Genomic DNA, 25,149 nt, shown 5'->3' with positions numbered 1-25,149 from the left:
AATATATACATATAATAATCTGCCACCAACATGCACAGCCAGAGAGCTCATGTACCCACTGTGCCAGCTGTGTGCCCTGCCCTCATATGTAATATATACATATAATAATCTGCCACCAACATGCACAGCCAGAGAGCTCATGTACCCACTGTGCCAGCTGTGTGCCCTGCCCTCATATGTAATATATACATATAATAATCTGCCACCAACATGCACAGCCAGAGAGCTCATGTACCCACTCTGCCAGCTGTGTGCCCTGCCCTAATATGTAATACATACATATAATAACCTGCCACCAACATGCACAGCCAGAGAGCTCATGTACCCACTGTGCCAGCTGTGTGCCCTGACCTCATATGTAATATATGCATATAATTTGCCAACATGCACAGCCAGAGAGCTCATGTACCCACTGTGCCAGCTGTGTGCCCTGCCCTCATATGTAATATATACATATAATAATCTGCCACCAACATGCACAGCCAGAGAGCTCATGTACCCACTGTGCCAGCTGTGTGCCCTGCTCTCAGCACTGACACTACATGTAATATATACATGTAGTAATAACCTTCCACCAACATGCACACATAGAAAGTGCTAGTTATGTACCCACTGTGCCAGCTGTGTGCCATCATATCTAAATAAGAAAAATACAGAAAGAAAAAAATGACAGACATGGATAAAATGCATAAACCGTTATTGTATTAAATATAAGTGGAACAGAATATAAAATAATGCAGAAAATCACATGTTGTTACTTTTACATAATTAATTTTCATTTTATTGCATGAAATACGTATTTGATACAATAGAAAAACAGAACTTAATATTTGGTACAGAAACCTTTGTTTGCAATTACTGAGGTCAGACGTCTCCTGTAGTTCTTGACCAAGTTTTCACACACTGCAGCAGGGATTTTGGCCCACTCCTCCATACAGATTTTCTCCAGATCTTTCAGGTTTTGGGTCTGTCACTGAGCAATTTATCGAGTTTCAGCTCCCTCCAAAGAGGGTTTAGGCCTGGAGACTAGCTAGGTCTCTCCAGGACCTTGAAATGCTTCTTAGGAAGCCACTCCTTAGTTGTCCTGGCTGTGTGTTTCTGGTCATTATCATACTGGATGACCCAGCCATGACCCATCTTCAATGTTCTTATTGAAGGAAGGTTGTTGGCCGAAATCTTGCGGTACATGTCTCCATCCATCCTTCCTTCAATACAGTGCAGTAATCCTGTCCTCTTTGCAGAAAAGCACCCCCAAAATATGATGTTTTCCCAACCATGCTTCATGGTTGGGATGGTGTTCTTGTGGTTGTACTCATTCTTCTTCTTCCTCCAAACAAGGCAAGTGGAGTAGATACCAAAAAGTTCTATTTTGGTCTCATCTGACCACATGACCTTCTCCCATGCCTCCTCTGGATCATCCAGATGGTCATTGGCGAACTTCAAATGGGCATGGACATGTTCTGGGGTAAGCAGGGGGACCTCGTGTGCCCGGCAGGATTTTAATCCATGATGGCATAGTGTGTGGTAATGTTTAAGTTTGTGGTCCCAGCTCTCTTCAGGCCATTGCCCAGGTCCTCCCGTGTAGTTCTGGGATGATTCCTGACCTTTCTCAGAGTCATCCTTACCTCATGAGGCGAGATCTTACATGGAGCCCCAGACCGAGGAAGCTTGACAGTCATCTTGCGTTTCTTCCATAATTGTGCCAACAGTTTTTGCCGTCTCACCAAGCTGCTTGCCTATTGTCCTGTAGCCAATCCCAGCCTTGTGCAGGTCTATAATTGTGTCCCTGGTGTTCTTAGACAGCTCTTTGGTCTTGGCCATGGTGGTGAGGTTGGAGTGTGATTGAGTGTGTGAACAGGTGTTTTTTTTTATACAGGGTATATATAGAGTTCAAGCAGGTGCACTTAATGCAGCTATTGAGTGCAGAATAAGAGGGCTTCTTAACCATTTCACCCCGAAGCCTGTTTTCACCTTCCTGACAGGCCAATTTTTGCAATTCTGACCACTGTCAGTTTATGAGGTCATACCTCTGGGATGCTTCAATGGGTCCCACTGATTCTGAGATTGATTTGATATGATGTATTGTACTTCATGATAGTGGTAAAATTTCTTTGATTTGACTTGCGTTTGTTTGTGGAAAAAAATCAGAAATTTGGTGAAAATTTAGAAATTTTCAAAACTTTTAATTTAATGCCATTAAATCAGAGAGTCTAGTCACACAAAATAGTTCATACATAACATTTCCCACATGTTTTTTTTTCATTACCACAATTTTTGAAACATGTTTTTTTTTTTTTTCTTTACTAGCGATTTCTCATTTTTACAACAAAATTTGCAAAACCATTTTTTTTAGGGACCAACTCCCATTTGAAGTGACTTTGATGGGCCTATATGACAGAAAATACCCAAAAGTGACACCATTCTAAAAACTGCACCCCTCAAGGTGCTCAAAACTACATTCAAGATGTTTATTAACCCTTCAGGTGCTTCACATGAATTAATGGAATGTGGAAGGAAAAAATAAACATTTAACTTCCACAAAAAAATTATTTTAGACCTATTTTTTTTAACTTTTGCAACGGTAACAGGAGAAATTGCTCCATAAAAGGTGTTGTGCAATTTCTATTGAGTGTGCTGATACCCAAAATGTGGGGGAAAACAACTGTTTGGGCACCCCGCAGGGCTCGAAAGGGAAGGAGTGCGCTTGACTTTTTGAATGCAAAATTTGCTGGAATAATTAGCGGATGCCATGTCGCGTGTGGAGAGCCCCCCGATGTACCTAAACAGTGGAAACCCCCCACAAATTCCACCATTTTGGAAACTAGTCCCTTTTAGGGAACTTATCTAGATGTGTATTGAGCACATTAAACCCCCAGGTGCTTCACATAAGTTCATAACGTTGAGCTGTAAAAAATAAAAAAATATTTTTCACACAAAAATCTTTTTAGCTCCAAATTTTGTATTTTTACAAGGGTAACAGGAAAAAATGAACCCCAAAATTTGTTGTGCAATTTCTCCTGAGTTCATCGATTCCCAACATGTGGTCGAAAACTATTTTTGAGGCACAGTGCCAAGCTCAGAAGGGAAGGAACGCCATTTTACAGTGCAGATTTTGCAGCACTTGTTTGAGGGTGCCATGTTACATTGTCAGACCCCATTTTACAAATTAAACCTCTCAATGAATTCATCTAGAGGTGCAGTGATCATATTGAACCCGTAGGTGTGTCACAGGATTTTATACCATTGGGCAGTGAAGGAAAAATAATTTACATTTTTACCACCAAGATTGTGTGTTAGCCCCAAGTTTTATATTTTCATGCTGGGAAATGGGTAAAAATGGCACCAACGTTTGTCCCACAATATCTGCAGAATATAGAAATACCCCATATGTGGATGTACAGTACTGCTTAGCCATACGGAGAGACTCTGGAAGGACGGAGTGCTATTTGCCTCCTGGAGCGCAGATTTTCCTAGAATAGTTTGCTGATTCCATATAAATTGCTCTTAAGTGCTAGAAAGGCAGAATCCCCCCTTAAGTTTCGCCATTTTGGAAATTATAACTCTTTGGGAATTTATCTAAAGATGTAGTGACAATTTTGACTCCATGGATGTTTTCTAGAAACAAGCAGCAGTGCATGTTGCTGAGTGAAAATTGCAAACTGCCGTTGTAGTGACCGGTACGTTGCAGTGACCAGTACGTTGCAGTGACCAGTACGATATGCCCAGCCTGTGCTTCTGGAGACATGTACCTGTAAGTTAGGCAGGCTCTCATGTCTTCATAAATGCCAAACATGTGGATGCTATATGTGGTTTAGACTCACTGGGGCTCAGAAGGGAGGGGGCATTTGAATTTGAGAGTGCAGCATTTGGTGAATTTCTTTTGTGATGCGAGGAGCCATTTTGCTTTTCCAGAGCTTTGAGCTTTTGTGCTACCAGAAACTTGGAAGCCCCCTATATTTCCATTAGCAGATGACGGAATTGAGAGGGGACTTGCTTTTTTGTGGATTGAGTTGAAGTTTTTATTGGGAACATTTTATGTAACATTTATGATCACATTTATTTATCTGGCGCTCTGCGCTGACCACTTGCTTTGGAGTTTCCATCTAAATCTCCAAGAAGTATTGTTTCTCCTTGTGGAGATTGACATGTTAAGCATGCCGAGATGAGAAGACTTAAAGCCGCAATGCTCCTCTGGGAAATATGCTAATTATGCAAATTGTCTCTTCAGAGAGGTAGAGAACTAGAACTCTAGTGTCATCTATTGGAAGGTATCAATAGGTGGCACTAGAGTTCTAGTTCTCTTCCTCTCTGAAGAGACAATTTGCATAATTAGCATATTTCCCGGTGGAGCATTGCGGCGTTAAGTCTCCTCATTTCAGCATTCTTAACATGTCAATCTCCACAAAGAGAAACTATACTTCTTGGATATCGGTCGGACGCCTCTCACCCACCGCCAAACCAGATCTCCACTTTGCACTGACGAGGGGCAGCACCCCGAAACACAGTGTCTGCAAATTGAGATTTTGGTTTGGCTATTATCCTAAGTCATGTGACAAGGCTTGTTAAAGGGTCGACATTGACTTGTAGGATTGCTACCTTCCAATAGGTGGCACTAGAGTTCTAGTTCTCGTCCTCTCTGAATAGACAATTTGCATAATTAGCATCTAAATCTCCGAATGACATGATTCAGATGAAAACCCCCTAGGGATCCATTTACTGTAATGAGACACTTAAATGTACAAGCAACAAAGGTGACACCTAAAGATCCATGACCATAAAAAATTAGTTAAAACAGTGTCAGTATGGACAAGAGTGCAAACCACTCGGATCAATTTTAAAAACCAAGGAAGGAAGAAAACCGAGTAATGGTTAAATAGTGGATTTAAAGTAGAAGGACAAGAAAATAATAATAAAAATAGCCTGTATTGAAAACGAGTATAAGGGCAAATGGTGACACAAAGGCACGCACAGACAATGTAATACATAATAGCATAATTAGGCAAAACAATGTGTATTAAAGAAATAGTATCAATCAAAATTCGGGACTTAAAAAAGTGCAGCCGTGCTATTAACAACCATGGGAAAGCATGAGTTGTATTCATGTGTGAGGTATTTGGTGTCAATGTGGATCTAATAAGGAGAGCATATATATATTGAAGGTCTGGGAGGTCCGAAACGCGCAACGGGGTTGCGGCACCACACATCTCCATCAGTACACCACTGCCTCTGATATGTACTCTCCTGCCATGGGTAATTCTTAATCATGTGTCATTAGACTACTATCCAACTATTGATAACTGGGAGCATGTATATGTACATACATTTGCTGCATGTATCAAATCAATACACTGCCTGTGATTTACTCTTTGTCTACTGTATGTATATACAGGGTGGTCCAAAAGTAGGTGGACAGTATGTGTAATAGGGTTATGAAGAGGGAGATTTATCAAACATGGTGTAAAGCTATGCAAATTGTGATGGAAAACAGTTTGAGCACCTGCGTTGATAAAATTTAAGGGCTTTTGTATTATTGTTCAGAATAAAATGTAATTGTCAATGTAATGCTTGTGTTAGTAAATATAATTTTATATATAAATCTAAATAAATGTTATTATTTTCTGTCCACCTACTTTTGGACCACCCTGTATGTGCTCTCCTTATTAGATCCACATTGACACCAAATACCTCACACATGAATATGAACTCTACTGCTGCACTTTTTTAAGTCCCGAATCTTGATTGATACTATTCCTTTAATACGCATTGTTTTGCCTAACTGTGCTGTCTATTATGTATTCCATTGTATGTGCGCGCCTTTGTGCCACCATTTGCCTTTATACTAATTTTCAATAAAGGCTATTTTTATTATTATTTTCTTGTCCTTCTACTTTAAATCCACTATTTAAATCCACTATTTAACCGTTACTCGGTTTTCTTTCTTCCTTGGTTTTTACTATAACGATGCAGCAGAGTTACTCTGGTCTCCGTCTGGCCTCTGTTCCGCGGTGTCCTTCTTTTCAGAAGTGCACAAAACTGTGGCCGAAGGCACTTTTATGCAATCCTAAAAAGACGGATGTCGCCAGATCATGGATCAGACAGCATCCACAGAGCCTACATCTGCATTAGTATAGGTAATCTTCCGCCAGAGGTTCTGTTTGAATCACATATTTCAGAGATTTACACGGAAACCCCGGTGCAAGTGCTCAGCGCACGGCGCAGGATAAATGTGCGCTGAGCCTTGCTGCGATCTTTGGGAGGCAGAATTAAAAAATAAACAGCAGGTGAAGAATTGGTTTTATTTATTTTTTACGCTGTTCCTCGTGCGGTAAAAGTGATTAGGCGACATTATTCTTTGGGTCGGTGCGATTACATCGATACCAGATTTATATCGGGTTTTTATGGTCGGCTACTGTCACACACTAAAAGATGCTTTTTATTGCAAAAACTAGTTTTTGCAATCACCATATTATGACAGCTATAATTTTTCCATATTTCGGCTGACAGTCATGTTTTTGCTTGTTTTTTCGGGACTAGCTTATGTTTTTATTGGTACCATTTTCGGGCACATGACATTTTCTGATCGCTTTCTATTCCAATTCTTAAGAGACAGAATGAACAAAAAACAGCAATTCAGGAATTGCTTTTTTTTTCTATACCGTTCAATTTGTTAAAGGAAAGGTACTGCGTTTGTAGATCATTAATAAATCAATGTAATGTAGCATAACAGGCTGTTATAACCAAGTTTTGAATGCATTTGAAACATATTTTGTGTGTTATATGAGTTTAAAGGAGTCATTGGGGGCTGACATCTTGTTTTCACAGTAGCAGCACAACACTGTCAGTGTCATAATATGGCACCCCATGGTTATAGGATATAACAGACAGACTCCAACCCTATATGTTGTAATAGAACTGTCACTGCTGTGAACTGGGCACGCCTCTCTGGGCTGCACAATTCACAGTAGTGGGAGTGTTCTGTTGCCATATTCATGGAGCCCTCAGATCTGCTAACATAACCAGCACTGCTTCCAGCAGAACAGATCCTATTTTGATGGCTGAGGGGAGTAAAATGCAGGAGAAAAGCAGGGGTAAAAAGCAGAGACATCAAGGAGGAACAGTGTACTATTAGCATTATCAGAACAGGAGCTGTCAGCTGCTCTGCAGGAGTTGTGATTCATCCCTCAGTAAGATAAGATAAGGAACTGCGGGTCTGCAGTGAATGGCCAGACATGGTGGAGGGGGTTGAGAGAATCATGTAATATCTGGGTGAGGGTATGTGCACACGTCAGGATTTCTTGCAGAAATTTCCTGACGAAAACCGGAAATTTTCTGCAAGAAATCCGCATGTTTCTTTTTGCGTTTTTTTCCCGTTTTTTTCGCGTTTTTTTTTAGCATTTTGCAAGCATAATTAGCTTGCAGAATGCTAAAGTTTTCCAAGCGATCTGTAGCATCGCTTGGAAAACTGATTGACAGGTTGGTCACACTTGTCAAACATAGTGTTTGACAAGTGTGACCAACTTTTTACTATAGATGCAGCCTATGCAGCATCAATAGTAAAAGATAGAATGTTAAAAATAATTAAAAAAATGGTTATACTCACCTTTTGCAGACAACCGATCTCCTCAGCGGCTTCCGTTCCTATAGATGGTGTGTGCAGGACCTTCGATGACGTCGCGGTCACGTGACCATGACGTCATCGCGGTCATGTGACCGCGACGTCATCGCAGGTCCTTCACACACACCATCTATAGGACTTCGGGGGCCATCGAAGGTGAGTATATGACTATTTTTTATTTTAATTTTTTTTACCAATTATTTGGTGCCCAGTCCGTGGAGGAGAGTCTCCTCTCCTCCACCCTGGGTACCAACCGCACATGATCTGCTTACTTCCCGCATGGTGGGCATAGCCACATGCGGGAAGTAAGCAGATCAATGCACTCCTACGTGTGCGGAATCCCCGCAATTCCGCAAATTTAATGAACATGTTGCTTTTTTTTCCGCGATGCGATTTTTTCGCGGAAAAAAATGCAACATTTGCACAAGATATGCGGAATACACTGAAAATAATGGGAGGCACATGTAAGCTTTTTTTTCGTGTTTTTATCACGTTTTTATAGCGAAAAAACGCGAAAAATACTGAACGTGTGCCCATGCCCTGAGAGATTATAACATTCACCGCACTCTCTCCAGATAAGTGTCAAAAAATTGTGTCAGTTTATTGACCTGAATTGAATTGGGAGCGTAACAGAATATTACAGCATATGCGATTAACAACGTTTCGGCTCAACCTGAGCCTTTATCACGTTATCGCTTATTCCAATAAAGGATAGTGTGTGAGGAGGGATAAGTCCCAGTAGTGCAGCACAGATTCTTTCAGTAATGTACTGGTATATGGGTAGGTAGGTACACTAACAGAGGCTCCCTTACAGAGGGTGTGGACCTTGTGAGTCAGGATGTAGAGCGGCGCTCCCGCGCTGTGACGGGCGGGGGGCCCACTGCTGGCACCGGGCCCCCGCTGCGTGCGCCGATACAGTTACAGTAGTGTAGCTCTGGGTGGGCCCCCTCGGAGCGCGGGGCCTTGGGCGACCGCCCCCTCTGCCCCCGGTAGCTACGCTACTGCCACAACATGATGCTGCCATCCTGTGTTTCACAGTTGGGATGGTGTTCTTAGGCTTCCAGCTTCTACCTATTTCCTCCACATGCAACGATGGTCATTATGCCCAAAATGTTCAATTTTAATTTCTTCAGACCATAGGACATGTCTCCAAAATTAAGGTCTTTGTTCCTGTGTACAGTTGCAAACATTAACCTGGCTTTTTAATGTTTCTTTTGGAGTAATGGCTTCTTCCTGGCAGAGTGGCCTTTCAGCCCATTTTGATACAGTACTCGTTTCACTGTGGATATTGACACAATCTTACCAGCTTCCGCTATCATCTTCACAAGGTTTTTTTGCTTTTGGCCTTGGTTCCATCTTGTTTGTACTTGCATATAATTGTTTGTACAGATGAACGAGGCACCTTCAGGTATCTTGAAATTGTACCCAAGGATGAGTCAGACTTGTGCAAGACCATAATTCTCTTCCTGATATTTTGGCCGATTTCTTTAGACTTTCCCATGATGCTACACAAAGAAGCAGTGTGTTTCAGGTGTGCATTAAAATACATCCACAGGTGTCTCTCTATTTAACTCAGATTTAGCTTTAGATCAGAAGCTTCCAAACACATGACATCATATGGGCAGTTCAGAATTGTTTAAAGGCATGGTAATCTTAGTGTATGTAAACTTTTGACTTTGCAGTAACAGTAAGTAATAAAAATGCCTTAAAAAATTCTCACTCTCATTATTCTAGCATTTGGCAAATATTAATAATTATGGCAAATATTAATAATTATGGCAATCCTAAAACATGACCTAAAACATGAAAGGTTTATTCTGATTTCATGTTGAGAAAAACATGCACATGTCTCTATTTATATAGTGTATGTAAACTTCTGGTTTCAACTGTATATAGCTCCCAACTTTTTAAGAACAGAATATTTTGGCTACGCCCCTGCCACATACCAATCCATGCCCATTCACCTTTTCTTTCTACCCTGGCAGGAGGAGATGTCAGAGGGCGGTGAAAGTGAGGGACATTCAGCAGATGCCTGAGACTGCAGGGCGTAGGCCCAAATCCGGGACTGTCCGCTGTATTCGGGGCGGTTGGGACTACAGATGAACGGATGGATTCACGGGACTCCGGTCCAGCGTCCAGGTCAGTGTTACTTGGCGGCTGAAGGGAAGCCCGTGAATCTCTAACCTTCCGGCGTCCCTGGCGCGGCTTTTGATTAGCTAGAACTGGTGCAACGTTATCTGTGCGTCCTGCTCATCTTTAGCTGGGATCTATAGATTTATTTTTTGATCATTCATTTACAGTCGGAGCTGCCAGAACTTTCTCATCTTTGTGTAGCTTCGTTATTTGAAATCTGGATTTTTGGTATCTGTAAAGCCGTGTTCACACGTTGCATAAATTCTGTGTTTTTTTTTTTAGTTTTAGCAGGTGTCTGCACCAAACTATGCAATAACAATCCTCTCTGGTTATTGCTGCATTTTTTATGTCTTTTCTCCTTTATTTAATGCATTTTTTTGCAGATTTTAAGCTGCATTTTAATGTAATTGTAATTGTTTTTCATAATTTTTTTTGTAATTTTATAGAAGGAAAAAATAATTCTTTTATTCTCCCTCTAGAATATAGAGACATAAAATACACCGTTGTATACAATACATCTCTATGTCTCAGTATAATCTGCCTGTGGGTTCGTGGCTGCAATACAGATCAAGTATACACAGTTCTCCCAATAACACCACCAGAGCCTGTAGATCAATAACTAGCTCCTGCCTGCAGTTATAGAGGTTGTCAGTTTGAGTCCTGGGGAGACTCACAAAAAAAGAGAAAATGACTTTATTATTATTTGTATTGGTATTATAGGAACCAAAAAACCTTACCTGTAGAATACAAATACATAAAGATACAATTCTATATACAATGTATGTCTATCTATATGTATAATCTGCTTCTGGGCTCACTAACTGCACTACACCTCACGATTACCAAATTCTGTTATCTAATCAATGTGGGTTGTGGCTCATCACTAGAGCTGCTACCTGTGAACATTGCTTCATACAGCCAAGTATGTGTCACCTGTGGATCATGATATATAATATCAGCTGGCATACATTGTATCACAACCCCCCAAGGAAGCCCTTGTGAAACGCACGTCAGTGGTTGTAGGTACATGGTTTTAAACAGGATGTAAAAGATAAGCTATTAGGTCTTGAACATTGATAGTCTATTTAGCGATCACTCACTCTCTTCTTACTTGTGATTACCTTATCTTTCATTATTTCCTATCGTTCCCTTTCATATCATATTTGATTGAACTTTCATGTTCATTACTACAATTAGTGTATGTACTATGTAATAACTTCTACTAATAGAATGTGTGCAAATCTCGTCCCTTGTGCTCCTTTTATTATACCACTATTTATGTATGTTCTTTGACACTTTTTGCAACTTTCATTAAATCTTATTGTTTATTATAGTTGGCGGACTTATTACTCCATGTTTTCTTGTAGGCTTTATATTTAGCTTTAGGAGTTTTTTTTCTCCTTACATAGATAGGCTATATTGTGGCTTATGACCTCACAATTTCATTTTGGTTTTACCTTATCAGTTCGTATGGTATTGATTATACAGTTGTGCTCAAAAGTTTACATACCCCAGCAGAATTTTTGCTTTCTTGGCCTTTTTTCAGAGAATATGAATGATAACATCAAAATATTTTCTTCTCTCATGGTTAGTGGTTGGGTGAAGCCATTTATTGTCAAACTACTGTGTTTTCTCTTTTTAATCATAATGACAAGCCAAAACATCCAAATGACCCTGGTCAAAAGTTTACATATCCTGGTGATTTTGGCCTATTAACATGCACAGAAGTTGACAAAAATGGGTTTGAATGGCTACTAAAGGTAACATCCTCACCTGTGACCTGTTTGCTTGTAATCAGTGTGTGTGCATAAAAGCTGAGTGAGTTTCTGGGATCCAGACAGACTCTTGCACTTTTCATCGAGCCACTGACGTTTCTGGATTGTGAGTCATGGGGAAAGCAAAAGAATTGTCAATGGATCTACGGGATAAGGTAGTTGAACTGTATAAAACAGGAAAGGGATACAAAAAAGATATCCAAAGAATTGATAATGCCAGTCAGCAGTGCTCAGGTAGGCCCACAAAAATGTTGTCTACAGCTGCCAGGAAAATTGTTCGGGATGCAAAGAAAAACCCACAAATAACATCTGCTGAAGTACAGGCCTCTCTGAAAACTGGCTGTGTGGCTATTTCAAGATGCACAATAAGGAGGCACTTGAAGAAAAATGGGCTGCATGGTCGAGTCACCAGATGAAAGCCATTACTGCTCAAATTCCACAAAGTATTTCACCTGCAATATGCAAAACAGCACAGAAACAAGCCTCAAAACTTCTGGAACAAGGTTATTTGGAGTGATGAGACCAAAATTAGACTTTTTGGCCACAACCATAAACGTTACATTTGGAGAGAGGTGAACAAGGCCTATGATGAAAGGAACACCATTCCTACTGTAAAGCAAGGAGGTGGATTGCTGATGTTTTGGAATTTGAGCAGTAATGGCACAGAAAACTTGGTCAGAGTTGAAGGAAAGATGAATGCAGCATGTTATCAACAAATACTGGAGGCAAATTTGCACTAGAAGCTGCGCATGGGACGTACTTGGACTTTCCAACATGACAACGATCCAAGACAGAAGGCCAAGTCGACCTTGTCATTGGCTACAGCAGAACAAAGTGAAGGTTCTGGAATGGCCATCTCAGTCTCCTGACCTCAATATCATTAATCCCCTCTGGGGATATCTCAAGAGCACAGTTCATGCTAGACAGCCCAGGAATTTACAGGTACTGGAGGCTTTTTGCCAAGAAGATTGGGCAGTTTACCATCTGAGAAAATAAAGAACCTCAATCACAACTACCACAAAACACTTCAAGTTCTCATTGATATTAGAGGGGGCAATACACGGTATTAAGAATGGTATTAAAAATGGGGTATATGAACTTTTGATCAGGGTCATTAGGATGTTTTGAGTTGTCATTATGATTTATAAAGAGAGTAGTTTGACAATAAATGGCTTCACCCAACCACTAACCATGAGTGGAGAAAAAGTTTTGGTGTTATCATTCATATTCTCTGAAAAAAGGCCAAGAAAGCAAATATGCTGCTGGGGTATGTAAACTTTTGAACACAACTGTATTTACAGTCATGGCCAAAAGTGTTGGCACCTTTGAAATTATTCCAGAAAATGAAGTATTTCTCCCAGAATTTTATTGCAATTACCGTATGTATTACCTTATGTTCTCTGTTTTTTTGCGTTGTTCCAATACACACTAAGGAAATAAACATGTGTATAACAAAATATGTAATTGCAGTAATTTTCTGGGAGAAATACTTCATTTTCTGGAACAATTTCAAGGGTGCCAACACTTTTGGCCATGACTGTAGGACCCATAGACTTGCATGGATAATTTTGATTTGTGACTCATGTTCAATTTTGATCAGTCTCTGTGATTTTTTTTGCGGACATGCAGTTGGGGAAAAAAGCTCAGACATGTGAACAGCCGTATAGTATATAATGGGTACATGTGCTGTGAAAAACAGACATGTGAGTAAGGCCATACTCACAGTGCCTATATCATCTGTATACCCTTCCTGCAGCACTGTCATCGTTACATCTAATATATAATTCTATGCCGCCAACATGTTCTTGCAAGCTACTCCTACACTCCCTAGCATTAAAATTGCAACACTTAGAAGAAAAGTCAAGGGATTATGGAAATCACAGGATCGATAGACATGTTAATAACGTGCAAATGTGAAAAATATCTTGATTTATTCAGAATCGAGTATAAGCACAATGTGCAAAAATACACCTATAGATCATGCAGGCTGCTCACTGTAGCACAAGCAGCATGTGGCTTAGTATTGTCATGAAAAATGGATCCTGGAAAACTTGAGAACTAGCTGTTCCACTTGTTCCACAATCAATTCAATGTTCGTGTACCGGGAATGACTAGTCTTCACTAGTGATCCAACTACCCTACGTTATGCCGACACACACCATAATTCTGGGAGTATGACCAGTGTGACATTCCCTCATGAAGGCCTCTTCATGGCGTTGCCTACCTGGTTTCCAAACCATTCTCCGGCTTTCATTTAATCAAATATAAAATCGGTACCCCTCACTGAGAGGATAGACATCCATTCCAGCCTCCATTGCCATATTGCTCTGCACCATGATAGCCTTTGAGAGCGATGGTGTGACGTCAGATGAACAACTGTCGTTGGGTATCTGGCTCAAAGCCTGATGTCATGCAAATGCCTTCTACTGTTCTCCATAGACACTATACTATGAAACTTTAGGCTTAGTATGTGACATCCAATTTCACTTGCAGTACAGAATGGATCAGTCGTTGAACCAGTCGTACAGCCATTTTTCCAAAGTGTCTCAAAGCATTTTTCAGCACAGCAACGGCAGGCCTCATGTTGCTTATGCTACTGTGAGCAGCCTGCGTGGCATAAGCATGTTACGATGGCCAGCAGTGTCTATGGACTTGTATCCCATCAAGCGCATCTGGGACGTCATTGGTCTGCAGTTGCAAAGGAAGCTGCCAGCAGTGGATCTTGCTGATTTGTGTGCCCAAGTGCATTCAGGCTGACAGAACTTTTCTCAGACAACCATTAATAACCTCATTGGTAGAACGTGAAAAGCGTGTACTTGTGTGTATTTCTGCGTGTGGCTCATGCTTGATACTTAATAAATTGAGAGGTTTTGAAAATATTTGTTTCCATTTTTTCATTGCTTGCATACTATTAACATGTCTATTTATCCTATGATTCCCATAATTCAATAATTCCATGACTTTTCCTTCTTGTGCTGCAATTTCAAATATGAAGAGTGCTCTGCAGCCATATTGGGGTAGGGGATTGAGGGCAAAAAGGCATCCACATAAATGCCTGGACAAAAAGTTTCTTAACAGAAGATGGTCCAGACCATCAAACAACCTGTTTTGAGTTAAAGGGATTTTCCTGTTTCAGTAAATTCCTGTTTTCACCCGAAGTTTGTTAAAAAACAACAAATATTGCTTTCTTCACTCCCCTTAGGTCCGGCACTAAATCTCTGCCTCTACTCTCTGTGTGTTTTATTGTTGATGTTAGTCAGCCCTGCAGCCAATCTGTGAATTTGACAGCTCTGCCTGAGTAGTTGGCACAAGCCGCTCAGAACTGCTGAGCTTATCGATTGGCTGCAGTGCTGTCGATGTGACGTCAGCGCTGCAGTCAATAACAGACACTGGGAGTAAATTTGGAGACTCAGCACTGCACCAGTGAAGGATTAGTAATGCACAGTTTCTTTTTTTTAAACAAACTGCATTTCGGAACGGGCTTTCTGCAACTGGAACCGCTTTAACGCCTTCCACTATTGCATCCTGCCGCCCTCTCTTTCCATAGTAAGCAATGGACCCAAGCGCTGGTAAGGGGTCACATTTAACTTGTTCACCAGGGACCTAATGGGCTACAGATAGAACAACTGATCAGGTTTTTCATTCTCTCCCCCCCCCCCCCATAATAGTGTTAAAATGAATACTTTTTTTCACATTTTTGTTAAACGGATTGATAAATTGGTGGATAACATCTAATTTGTTCGGATAAACTGTAAATATAAAATGTAACCTTTGTTAAGAAAGAACGAACGATGTTTTTGCACAAAAATGTGAAGAAATGTAACAAATAACACCATAGAGGAGATTTACAAAGCAAGATGCACCACATTTTTAATACAATTAGCAAAGAACACGGCGTGCTCTAATATTTCACATTTATTACATCTACCTTAACATGGAATAACACCAAAGTCATGAAATCAGAAATTCTTCCCTATTGTGTAATAAGGCCATTGGTGCAGTTATCTTTTATTCCTTTTTTAATGAATGGTAGATGTGGAGCCTCAAGCCAAGAAATGTATAAATGAAAGCCATGTGTAGCTTGGCAGCTAGGCTGGTAGTCTTCACGCAGTATGCTGTATTTCCCACGGATATCACAGCTTGCATTGCCATTAATTATTAGAAAGGGAGGAGACGCCAGAACACAGGCCAGCTCTAAAGGAATCGGGCTGAATAAGAGTGCTTCATGGGAAATCATACCCTCTGAGCTCTGAACTTGCAGGTTCACATGCATGCTAGCGAAAATAGGTTTTGCAAATAAAAGAAGCAGTACCACTATTAAACCGCTATATAATGTCTCTTGAACTTCTTTGTGAAACATGTAGAGCCATAAGAACATTTAACTTGACAAATGTAATGCTCTTTGCTTTTTATGTGTCCCCCGACAGCCACTTTTTGTAAGGTCTATTATATATATATATATATATATATATATATATATATATATATATATATATATATATATATATATATATATATATATAACTGAATCATGGTTTGCAGGTTCTGACCAAGAACACTTTTTTCCTGTCCACCTATATTCGAACTCCTAATATTTTTCACTGAGCCATTTTTGTTTTTCTGGTATACCACTTTAATACACCATGAAGTAAATATATGTAATGGAATGCCTTTAGTTTTTAGGCACCCTGCCTTACATCATAGTGGTTGTTCATGGTCTGAAACAGTGCCCATGAGATCATTGCATAAGTCCACCGGTGATAACAGCCGGGATCCTGCTGAAACTTCTGTTAAAATGTTCATCTTGGCATCTGAGCCGTTAGATAGAAAGAGGGCAGGGTTTCCTTTGGGACTTCTGGAAGCCACACGCCCACCCATGGCGGAGTTGCGGTGTGCCAATGGTTGATGTGGCGGCTGGAGGTATAACAATGCCCTTTGGAGTTGCCATGTATGGAAGCCCATTTTGCCGCCTGATAGTGGACTGGAATATGATCAGATATATGAAGGCAAAGGCAATAATCCAGATACTGTTCACAGATTGCTTACCTATAGGACTAATAGGTTTTTTAAAAAAAATAAAGTGCTTAGCAATTTAAACATAAAGACCACAAAAATAACTTTTATATAAAAAATAAAGTATTATGAGTACAAACCAAAAATAATCAAAATTTAGAACTATTTCGCAGTCAGTCCGTGTATTGTAAGAACCTGAAGACCTACCTCTTCCGACAAGCCTACAACCTGCAGTAATCACCGATCGACCAAACCGCTGCACGACCAGCTCTATCCTCACCTACTGTATCCTTACCCATCCCTTGTAGATTGTGAGCCCTCGCGGGCAGGGTCCTCTCTCCTCATGTACCAGCTGTTACTTGTATTGTTCAAGATTATTGTACCTGTTTTTATTATGTATACCCCTCCTCACATGTAAAGCGCCATGGAATAAATGGCGCTATTATAATAATAAATAATAATATTGTAGTCCGAGATCGGATCAAAATCCGAGGATGTCTGAATGTGCCCTAACACCGCCATAGATCAGGCTAATGATGACAGATGAAGCCATGTGGACTTCCCCCATAATGCCTTGCTGCTATCACATCACATTGTATAGGGCAACTGATTAGGTTATTCTATCAAAGCCACTATGAAAGATAGCCTTATATGCTTTCACAGTCTAGGGATAAGAGCTCAGATCACAGGGCTCATTCCACATGAGGATAGATAAAGGCCTAGTATGATTGTGGTATACTACTGCAGTGTGAACCACATTGAAAATGCAGTCTCAGTCTGCAAATAATTATTGACATTCAAGTGATAGGGAGGTGCTGTACCTTCAGGCTAAGTTCACACGTTGCAGAATTGCCGCGGAAATTTCCGCGGCAATTCTGCGCCTCCTGCCGCGGGTATATCGCATGCAGAATTAGCATGCATATACCCGCAGAAAACTAGCGTTTTGCAAGCATAATTAGCTTGCAGAATGCTAGAGTTTTCCAAGCGATCTGTAGCATCGCTTGGAAAACTGATTGACAGGTTGGTCACACTTGTCAAACATAGTGTTTGACAAGTGTGACCAACTTTTTACTATAGATGCTGCCTGTGCCGCATCTATAGTAAAAGATAGAATGTTTAAAAATAATAAAAAACATGGTTATACTCACCTGCAGACCTCAGCGGCGTCCGTTCCTATAGCTGTTGTGCGGTGAAGGGCCTGTGATGACGTCACGGTTTGTGATTGGTCACGTGACCGGTCACATGCGGTCTCGCGACCAATCACAAGACCGTGACGTCATCGCAGGTCCTTCACCGCCCAGCAGCTATAGGAACCGAAGCGGCAGCATGCAGGGGAAAGGCCGGAAGACTGCGGGGGACATCGAAGGTAAGTATATCGCTATTTTTTATTTTAATTCTTTTATTTTTTACCAATTATATGGTGCCCAGTCCGTGGAGGAGAGTCTCCTCTCCTCCACCCTGGGTACCAACCGCACATGATCTGCTTACTTCCCGCATGGTGTGCACAGCCCCGTGCGGGAAGTAAGCAGATCAATGCACTCCTATGGGTGCAGAATCGCCGCGATTCTGCAATTTTAATGAACATGCTGCGTTTTTTTCTGGAATGCGATTCCGCTCAGGAAAAAAATGCAGCATGTGCACAAAAAATGCGGAATGCATTCTATTACATAGGATGCTTAATGGTAGCGTTTTTTTCGCGGTTTTATAGCGTTTTTATAGCGAAAAACCGCGAAAAATATTCTACGTGTGCACACAGCCTCATAGTCACTCAGTGTGCCATTGCATTGATTGATTTGTGATATACTAAGGCATCTTAATAGCTGCATTTTTTTATTTTTTATTTTGGACATACTGAAAAAAAAGGAGGGTACTTTCATACTCCTCTATTCTAATGTTGCTACTAAAGGAAAATCCTAAAATCAAGGTTTGTGCATCACAAAAAGCTTAGCATAGAAATCCCAATAGACAACATTGGTGGCGCATATAAGTCACATCAATATTAATATTATAGCACAAAAGAAATGCGCCACCCGTGTGTGGACAATGCGGATAACTGCCAACACATAGTAAGCAAAGAACCGAAAAAATGCAGTCACATAATCCAAGAAACCATTTTTATTAGTACACAATAAAATTACACACATAAAAGACCAAACAATATGTGGTGAGACCAGTAGGTGGAAGATATGCCTAAAGCAACATAAAAAAACTAGTCACCCGGGAACTAACATCCCCAATGGTGGTCCGGAAACAACCCGTGTAAATAGAGGGGCATATAATACGATGCAGGGTCAGTGCATTAGTATAACCAAAAGTATCCAGCAGTGCCGTACCTATAAATGAAAAGGCAGCACTGAAATACAATTTATCACCTGCTATGAGGAGTCCGGTCCAACCCAGGGGATGTCAGAACACCCCGACGCGCGTTTCGGCACGTGTACCTTCTTCAGGGGGCGGGTTGTTTCCGGACCACCATTGGGGATGTTAGTTCCCGGGTGACTAGTTTTTTTATGTTGCTTTAGGCATATCTTCCACCTACTGGTCTCACCACATATTGTTTGGTCTTTTATGTGTGTAATTTTATTGTGTACTAATAAAAATGGTTTCTTGGATTATATGACTGCATTTTTTCGGTTCTTTGATCACAAAAAGCTCGTAAGACAAGTGAGCCATATTTTTTTATTTTTTAAGACAAAATTTAAATCTAGTGCCCGGCTGAGAAGTGCTGGACTCATGAGTTTTGCTTTATTCTTGTCATGGCTTTTATTACCCAAAACTTCACAATACTCTTTTGTACTCCTGACGGACCTGTAGCTGTTATATGCTGTGCTTGATTAGAGCAGTGTATTTGACTGACCTTCATTTTGGGTAAAGAAGATTCCTTTATTTTTATTCTGTTGTTCCTGAGCTTAGCCTTTTCATTTGATTTATTTAATGTAAAGATCTATATTATTAGGAGCTATGTTGTCTGAGCTCCAAATCTTTGTGCCTGTTCCCTCCGCTACGGTATAAACATACAGTGCCTTGCGTAAGTATTCGGCCCCCTGGAATTTTTCAACCTTTTCCCACATATCAGGCTTCAAACATAAAGATACCAAATGTAAATTTTTGGTGAAGAATCAACAACAAGTGGAACACAATTGTGAAGTTGAGTGAAATTTATTGGTTATTTTAAATTTTTGTGGAAATTCAAAAACTGAAAAGTGGGGCGTGCAATATTATTCGGCGCCTTTTACTTAATACTTTGTTGCGCCACCTTTTGCTGCGATTATAGCTGCAAGTCGCTTGGGGTATGTCTATCAGTTTTGTACATCGAGAGACTGAAATTCTTGCCCATTCTTCCTTGGCAAACAGCTCGAGCTCAGTGAGGTTTGATTGTGATCGTTTGTGAACAGCAGTTTTCAGCTCTTTCCAGATTCTCGATCAGATTGAGGTCAGGACTTTGACTTGGCCATTCCAACACCTGGATACTTTTATTTGTGAACCATTCCATTGTAGATTTGGCTTTATGTTTGGGATCATTGTCTTGTTGGAAGACAAATCTCCATCCCAGTCTCACGTCTTTTGCAGACTCCAACAGGTTTTCTTCAAGAATGGTCCTGTATTTGGCTCCATCCATCTTAGCACCAATTTCAACCATCTTCCCTGTCCCTGCTGAAGAAAAGCAGGCCCAGACCATGATGCTGCCACCACCATGTTTGACAGTGGGGATGGTGTGTTCAGGGTGATGAGCTGTGTTACCTTTACGCCAAACATATCATTTGCCATTGTTGCCAAAAAGTTAGATTTTGGTTTCATCTGACCAGAGCACCTTCTTCCACATGTTTGGTGTGTCTCCCAGGTGGCTTGTTGCAAACTTTAAACAACACTTTTTATGGATATTTTTGAGAAATGGCTTTCTTTTTGTCACTCTTCCATAAAGGCCAGATTTGTGCAGTGTACGACTGATTGTTGTCCTATGGACAGACTGTCCCACCTCAGCTGTAGATCTCTGCAGTTCATCCAGAGTGATCATGGGCCTCTTGGCTGCATCTCTGATCAGTCTTCTCCTTGATTGAGATGAAAGTTTAGAGTGACGGCCAGGTTTTGGTAGATTTGCAGTGGTATGATACTCCTTCCATTTCAATATGATCGCTTGCACTGTGCTCCTTAGGATGTTTAAAGCTTTGGAAATCATTTTGTATCCAAATCCACTTTAAACTTCTCCACAACAATATCGCAGACCTGCCTGTTGTGTTCCTTGGTCTTCATGATGCTCTATGTGCTTCAAACAGAACCCTGAGACTATCACAGAGCAGGTGCATTTATACAGAGACTTGATTACACACAGGTGGATTATATTTATCATCATTAGGCATTTAGGACACATTGGATCATTCAGAGATCCACAATGAGCTTCTGGAGTGAGTTTGCTGTACTGAAAGTAAAGGGGCCGAATAATATTGCACGCCCCACTTTTTGTTTGAAGCATGATATGTGGGAAAAGGTTGAAAAGTTCCAGGGGGCCGAATACTTTCGCAAAGGCACTGTAAATCTGCAGTCAGCTAGAATGTAATATTTATCTATATACAGGTCCTTCTCAAAAAATTAGCATATAGTGTTAAATTTCATTATTTACCATAATGTAATGATTACAATTAAACTTTCATATATTATAGATTTATTATCCACCAACTGAAATTTGTCAGGTCTTTTATTGTTTTAATACTGATGATTTTGGCATACAACTCCTGATAACCCAAAAAACCTGTCTCAATAAATTAGCATATCAAGAAAAGGTTCTCTAAACGACCTATTACCCTAATCTTCTGAATCAACTAATTAACTCTAAACACATGCAAAAGATACCTGAGGCTTTTAAAAACTCCCTGCCTGGTTCATTACTCAAAACCCCCATCATGGGTAAGACTAGCGACCTGACAGATGTCAAGAAGGCCATCATTGACACCCTCAAGCAAGAGGGTAAGACCCAGAAAGAAATTTCTCAACAAATAGGCTGTTCCCAGAGTGCTGTATCAAGGCACCTCAATGGTAAGTCTGTTGGAAGGCAAAAATGTGGCAGAAAACGCTGTACAACGAGAAGAGGTGACCGGACCCTGAGGAAGATTGTGGAGAAGGACCGATTCCAGACCTTGGGGAACCTGAGGAAGCAGTGGACTGAGTCTGGTGTGGAAACATCCAGAGCCACCGTGCACAGGCGTGTGCAGGAAATGGGCTACAGGTGCCGCATTCCCCAGGTAAAGCCACTTTTGAACCATAAACAGCGGCAGAAGCGCCTGACCTGGGCTACAGAGAAGCAGCACTGGACTGTTGCTAAGTGGTCCCAAGTACTTTTTTCTGATGAAAGCAAATTTTGCATGTCATTCGGAAATCAAGGTGCCAGAGTCTGGAGGAAGACTGGGGAGAAGGAAATGCCAAAATGCCTGAAGTCCAGTGTCAAGTACCCACAGTCAGTGATGGTGTGGGGTGCCATGTCAGCTGCTGGTGTTGGTCCACTGTGTTTCATCAAGGGCAGGGGCAATGCAGCTAGCTATCAGGAGATTTTGGAGCACTTCATGCTTCCATCGGCTGAAATGCTTTATGGAGATGAAGATTTCATTTTTCAGCACGACCTGGCACCTGCTCACAGTGCCAAAACCACTAATAAATGGTTTACTGACCATGGTATTACTGTGCTCAATTGGCCTGCCAACTCTCCTGACCTGAACCCCATAGAGAATCTGTGGGATATTGTGAAGAGAAAGTTGAGAGACGCAAGACCCAACACTCTGGATGAGCTTAAGGCCGCTATTGAAGCATCCTGGGCCTCCATAACATCTCAGCAGTGTCACAGGCTGATTGCCTCCATGCCACGCCGCATTGAAGCAGTCATTTCTGCCAAAGGATTCCCGACCAAGTATTGAGTGCATAACTGAACATTATTATTTGATGGTTTTTTTGTTTGTTATTAAAAAACACTTTTATTTGATTGGACGGGTGAAATATGCTAATTTATTGAGACAGGTTTTTTGGGTTATCAGGAGTTGTATGCCAAAATCATCAGTATTAAAACAATAAAAGACCTGACAAATTTCAGTTGGTGGATAAGGAATCTATAATATATGAAAGTTTAATTGTAATCATTACATTATGGTAAATAATGAAATTTAACACTATATGCTAATTTTTTGAGAAGGACCTGTATGTATAAAGAAAAGCAGGAGATTTAGAGGGTAAACTTTAAAAAAAATAAAACGGATTATCATTTCATAGTGTATAGAGAGAACAAATACAGTAGGTGCATTTGTATATGATTAACGTGCCAAGCATAATATTTGAGCAGTTTCATCACAAACTAAAAGGCTGAAATGACAAACATTAAAATCGGTTGAAAAATGTCCTTTTCTTTTAGCCCTGTCTACGAGATACCTAATACAACACTGCGGTGGTGTAGTACATGATTTTAGAAGCTAGTCACAATTTATTATCTGCAGTACCATGTCCTACTATGAATGCCATTGGCCATTGTCACCCTATGTTTTGGCAATTGGGCCAGTATACAATATCAAAAATAAATTGGCTGTTTTCTTTTTCTGTTCTAGTAACAGTACTATGTAAATTGTGTTTTTACTGCAACCCAGCATCATTGCCTGGCAAGGGTTAGAGCAGCAACACCGCACAGCCCATGTAGGAGTGGCACTGGTAATACAAGAAAACAGTCATGTTTTTCTAAAAACTCTTACAAGTTATTTTCTGTTCAGTTCACACTATGTCAACTCCGAAATAGGAGAAATTGTAGTAATGAATGCCGGAGCCAATTGCCTTTAGTAGTATTTCACCATTGGCTGGAAACTGGTGTGAACTGTGGGGCATGTGAAAATATATATGAGGAAACTCAAAGTATTGCTCTCTGCGGGATGTAATTCATTGTCAGACAAGGCAGATGGAAACTATATACGTTTTTTCAAGGGTTTCCCACTCAAAGGAACTGTCTCGTTATAAACAGAAAGATATAGAAAATGTAAAGGAGGATATTAGCGCATATTATGAGATAAAGCAGTGAGCGGGGTTAGACAAATGGCGGGTCGCAGATTTTCACAGCCAGTTTCCATTTGTGTACTGAAAAGGTATATACTATCTAATTGCATTAACTTCAGATTTACCGCATCTAATGACAGTCTATTCAGGGAAAGTACGCAGAGGAGACAAGCATCTCCACTACAGCAATAACCATGCTGCGGCTTGGAAACCCGCACTGCGAGTGAGTTTACGCAGCGAAAATACGCTGGTACAAAACACTGTTATTCCTGATCGTGGGACACAGGACACATTCACTTGTATGCCACAACCTTTTTCAAAGGAACCTGTCATCTCCAAACACGCTATATATCTGTCATTATAGTGATAATCTACAGGTAAATGGCATTTAAATCATTCCTGGTAGACTTTCCGGAGCAGCGGCTACAGGGAGAAAATTTACCAGAATGGAGAGAGACACATTAGTCGGGCTGCACTGTGGGAAATAAGGAGCCTTGGAGTTTCCGATACGGTTTTTATTAGTACCAAAGCATTTCTGTGCTTTTCTCAAGGTTAAAAAGCCTAATAAAAAAATCAACATAAAAAAATTAACATGCATTCTCCCTATAGCCACTTTCAGTCATTTGAGCAGTGCAGGAAAAGGATATAGTCATTGCTCACTATATTGTGCATGCGGTGTAATCACTCCCCAGCACTCTCCTACTCTGCAGTGTGTGTATGCAGCATGAACAGAGGAGCCTGGCAATCAATGTACGGGGGATTGATTATCACAGGGTTACTGTATAGTGAGTGGTGATTGTAACAGCACCCTGCACTGCACCGATGGCTGGAAGCAAGCGGCTGCAAGGAGAAAAGAACTTAATTTTCTCCTTGTAGCTGCACATCCAGGAAGCCTGCCAGAAATGATTTAAATGCTATTCCCCAGCAGTTTTTCTTTGTGCCTTGTACATTTCATTATTTAATAATACTTTATTATAAGTATAAAAGGAATGACATTACTTAAGTAATGGCCTTGAGTGTGCAGTAGTTGCATTCCTAAGGCCCCGTCTCACTAAGCGATTTACCAACGATCACGACCAGCGATACGACCTGGCCGTGATCGTTGGTAAGTCGCTGTGTGGTCGCTGGGGAGCTGTCACACAGACAGCTCTCCCCAGCGACCAACGATCAGGGGAACGACTTCGGCATCGTTGAAACTGTCTTCAACGATGCCGAAGTCCCCCTGCAGCACCCGGGTAACCAGGGTAAACATCGGGTTACTAAGCGCAGGGCCGCGCTTAGTAACCCGATGTTTACCCTGGTTACCAAAAAAAACAAACAGTACATACTCGCCTTTCGGTGTCCAGGTCCCTTGCCGTCTGCTTCCTGCTCTGACTGAGTCTCGCCGTACACTGAGAGCAGAGCGCAGCGGTGACGTCACTGCTGCGCTCTCACTTCTCACTGTACGGCCGGGAGTCAGTGAGAGCAGGAAGCAGACGGCAAGGGACCTGGACACCGAAAGGCGAGTATGTACTGTTTGTTTTTTTTGGTAACCAGGGTAAACATCGGGTTACTAAGCGCGGCCCTGCGCTTAGTAACCCGATGTTTACCCTGGTT

General features: G+C 41.0%; 1 protein-coding gene across 3 annotated transcripts in view; it reads left to right on the top strand.

Annotated features, from left to right (window-relative positions):
* ELK3 (ETS transcription factor ELK3) overlaps positions 1-25,149 on the top strand; it is a 61,845-nt gene that overhangs the window by 11,651 nt on the left and 25,045 nt on the right. For 2 of the 3 annotated variants that reach the window (XM_077265530.1, XM_077265529.1), the window contains exon 2: positions 9,601-9,754. The exons of the other annotated variant lie outside the window; for it this stretch is intronic. In XM_077265530.1, the coding sequence (XP_077121645.1) occupies positions 9,715-9,754 (40 nt within the window). In that variant the 5' untranslated portion in view covers positions 9,601-9,714. The remainder of the gene's footprint in view (positions 1-9,600; positions 9,755-25,149) is intronic. 3 annotated transcript variants of the gene reach the window in all.

This window comes from Ranitomeya variabilis, chromosome 5 (assembly GCF_051348905.1).
Source record: "Ranitomeya variabilis isolate aRanVar5 chromosome 5, aRanVar5.hap1, whole genome shotgun sequence".
NCBI lineage: Eukaryota > Metazoa > Chordata > Amphibia > Anura > Dendrobatidae > Ranitomeya > Ranitomeya variabilis.
Note: the sequence above shows the minus strand (reverse complement) of the source record. Positions and strands in the feature narration are given on the sequence as shown.